This window comes from Centropristis striata, chromosome 17, assembly GCF_030273125.1.
Source record: "Centropristis striata isolate RG_2023a ecotype Rhode Island chromosome 17, C.striata_1.0, whole genome shotgun sequence".
In the NCBI taxonomy this organism is placed as follows: Eukaryota; Metazoa; Chordata; class Actinopteri; order Perciformes; family Serranidae; genus Centropristis; species Centropristis striata.
The window spans coordinates 11,844,365-11,846,864 of NC_081533.1; the positions used below are offsets into that span (position 1 = coordinate 11,844,365).

The 2,500-nt window shown below is 34.4% G+C and overlaps 1 protein-coding gene across 1 annotated transcript in view; it reads right to left on the reverse strand.

The window, feature by feature from the left end:
• Positions 1-2,043, reverse strand: part of LOC131989013 (complement C1q-like protein 2) — a 3,369-nt gene extending 1,326 nt beyond the window's left edge. The window contains exons 1-2 of the mRNA XM_059354171.1: positions 1,809-2,043; positions 774-905 (exon numbers count right to left, since the gene is read on the reverse strand). Coding sequence (XP_059210154.1) covers positions 774-905; positions 1,809-1,995 — 319 coding nt within the window. The 5' untranslated portion in view covers positions 1,996-2,043. The remainder of the gene's footprint in view (positions 1-773; positions 906-1,808) is intronic.
• Positions 2,044-2,500: the final 457 nt, after the last annotated feature.

Here is a 2,500-nt window from a genome sequence, read left to right on the forward strand (position 1 = left end):
ATTCAAAAAGGTCACAATAAATGTTGCCTTTATTTCTTTTGCCTTGTCCATCTCAGCCCCAATAAGGTTATTAACTCTTGAAGCTCTGGGTGTTTTGAATCTTGGTTCGAGAAAAGTGATGAACTTTTTGAAGGCAATAGACTCACATAGTCGTGTAACATCCCAATCTCAATAAACATTTATGAATGTGAACCTGTATTAAAAATGTTGACAAAGATGAAAACGAAGGACATTTTTATTTTAATTTGAGTTGGTTTTAGTTTTTTAACACTAAATACAGTGTCAGTTAGTGATCCTATTTTTTAATTATAGTTTTTATAACATAATTATAACTTTTTTCTCATTAATATGACTTTTTTTCTCATAATTTTGACTTTTTATCTCATCATTTCGACTTAATATGGGGAAAAAGCCAAGTTTTCATTTTTCTTTTGGTGGAAATGAGCATCCATAGTAACCTGCCTTACTGCTCCACAAAAGTTACAAAAAATAACATATTTATACAAATATTATTCTTACATGAACATGAATCACATTTAATTATGTTTATCTGACGTTAACAAATTTAGATTTTAACTTAACATAAAGACACACTGAAATGGTTTATTAACTTGTACTTCTATAAATATAACTTGGCTCCCACACTGTCAATGCCCTTTCATTTAATATCAAGGATCAACTTTTGGGGTAACATTGTGCATTACACTCACTCCTTTACATACACATACAAACATGATCTATTTTTATGATAAATGAGAAACTGTGAGAATTACCTGTTGATGGATTGTAGGCGTTGCCGATGTTTGTTATGACAGTTTTGTACATTAAAGTTGTTGCTATGTTGAACGGTCCATAGGCCGCGCCCCCTCCTCCTAGAGCTGCAGTGAATGCCACCGTGGTTGTCTCTGTGTCAAACAAAACACTCTACTGTAGCATATGAATCAACAAATGAAATATACAGCTGTAAGTATGCTTCTTATCACTTTATTCTCAGCCTGTAGGTTAAACAAATTTATAATTTCTTGAGCAAGATCCATTCTGACAAGATCAACAAAATAAACCAATATCTATATATTTTACTCAGCCAACCAATAAACATTTATGAATGTGATCCTGTCGGAAAAATGTTGACAAAGATGAAAACGAAGGACATTTTAATTTTAGTTGGTTTTAGTTTTTAACCACACAATACAGTGTCAGTTAGTTATCCTTTAAAACATTTTTTTTTAAAAACATAATTATGAATTTTCTCATAATTATGACTTTTTATCTCATAATTTCGACCTTTTATCTCATAGTTATGACTTATCTCATAATTATGACTTTTTATCTCCTTTCTTTTATCCAGGTATACAACTACATACTTATAACTTGGCACCACCTCAGTGTCCACCCCACAGGTATTCACTGGCTGAAGGGGGGCTTGAACCTGTGAAATCTCTGATCATTTCCTTGGTCTTTGAGGTGTTCAGTAGGAGATAGTTCTTGTGACTCCAGCCACTGAAGGCTTTCATCAGATCCCCAAGAAAAGTGTGCAGACTCTACACAGCTCTAAATTAGTTTTGAACTTATATGGGCCAGCGATCACACAAGAATTTCCAGAGTCTTCTCATGGACAATGAAAGCATCAGTTGTTATACTGACTAGAGGCTTATGCATTATGACTTGACACGTTCTATCAAACTTTTTTTCATTTGAGTTGAAACAAAAAAAGTCCTCCAAACTAAATAATAACATGTAATAATCACAATACGCAAAATGAAGAATTTATTCATTAAATTAAATTAAATCTTTAAATTTCACTTTACCTTTGTTTTTCAGTTCCAGAATCTGCTTTTCACTCTCACTTGTCCTGGTTTCCATAGCGCTTAGTTTCTCTTTCATGTCAACTATTAATTTCAGGAATTCAGAAATTCTAGGAGTAGTTCCGTCTCCTTCCTGCGCCAAAATAAAGCCGCTGAACAGCAAGGTGAAAAATAAAATGATGAAATTCATCTTCCAAGTTGATTCAACACTGCTCGGTCACCAAAACTTTGACTGATGTGGTTGCTCTGGCTGCTTTTATTGGATTTTTCAACCTTCCAACGTGGTGTGGTCGTCATTTCCTGAAACATGAGTTTGTTTTCGTTATTTGTTGTCTTACTCTGTCAGTTTGCTCAGCTGATAAGCAATGAGCAAATAGCACAATTTCAGCAAATTCGTTGTATTAATCATTTATGTGGAGCTTAATGATTAAAAATGTTTTAACCTCAAAGTGCTTTAGTGAAGACAAAAAGGGGCACCAGGACCAAATCTTAAAATCAACACAAGCTAATGTACAAAGAAATGAATAAGAGTGAAAGCCTGATAAGATTGGAATTTGGTCTCAGGCGAAGTGGCAGCATGTAATTTCCAAGCTAACCATCTTGTCAATACTGGTCTCCGGATCGATCTAGTCACTTTTCCAGGGCCGTCAGTCGCTCCGAGATTTTTTCCAAAGTGCGGTTTGTGACCACAGCCT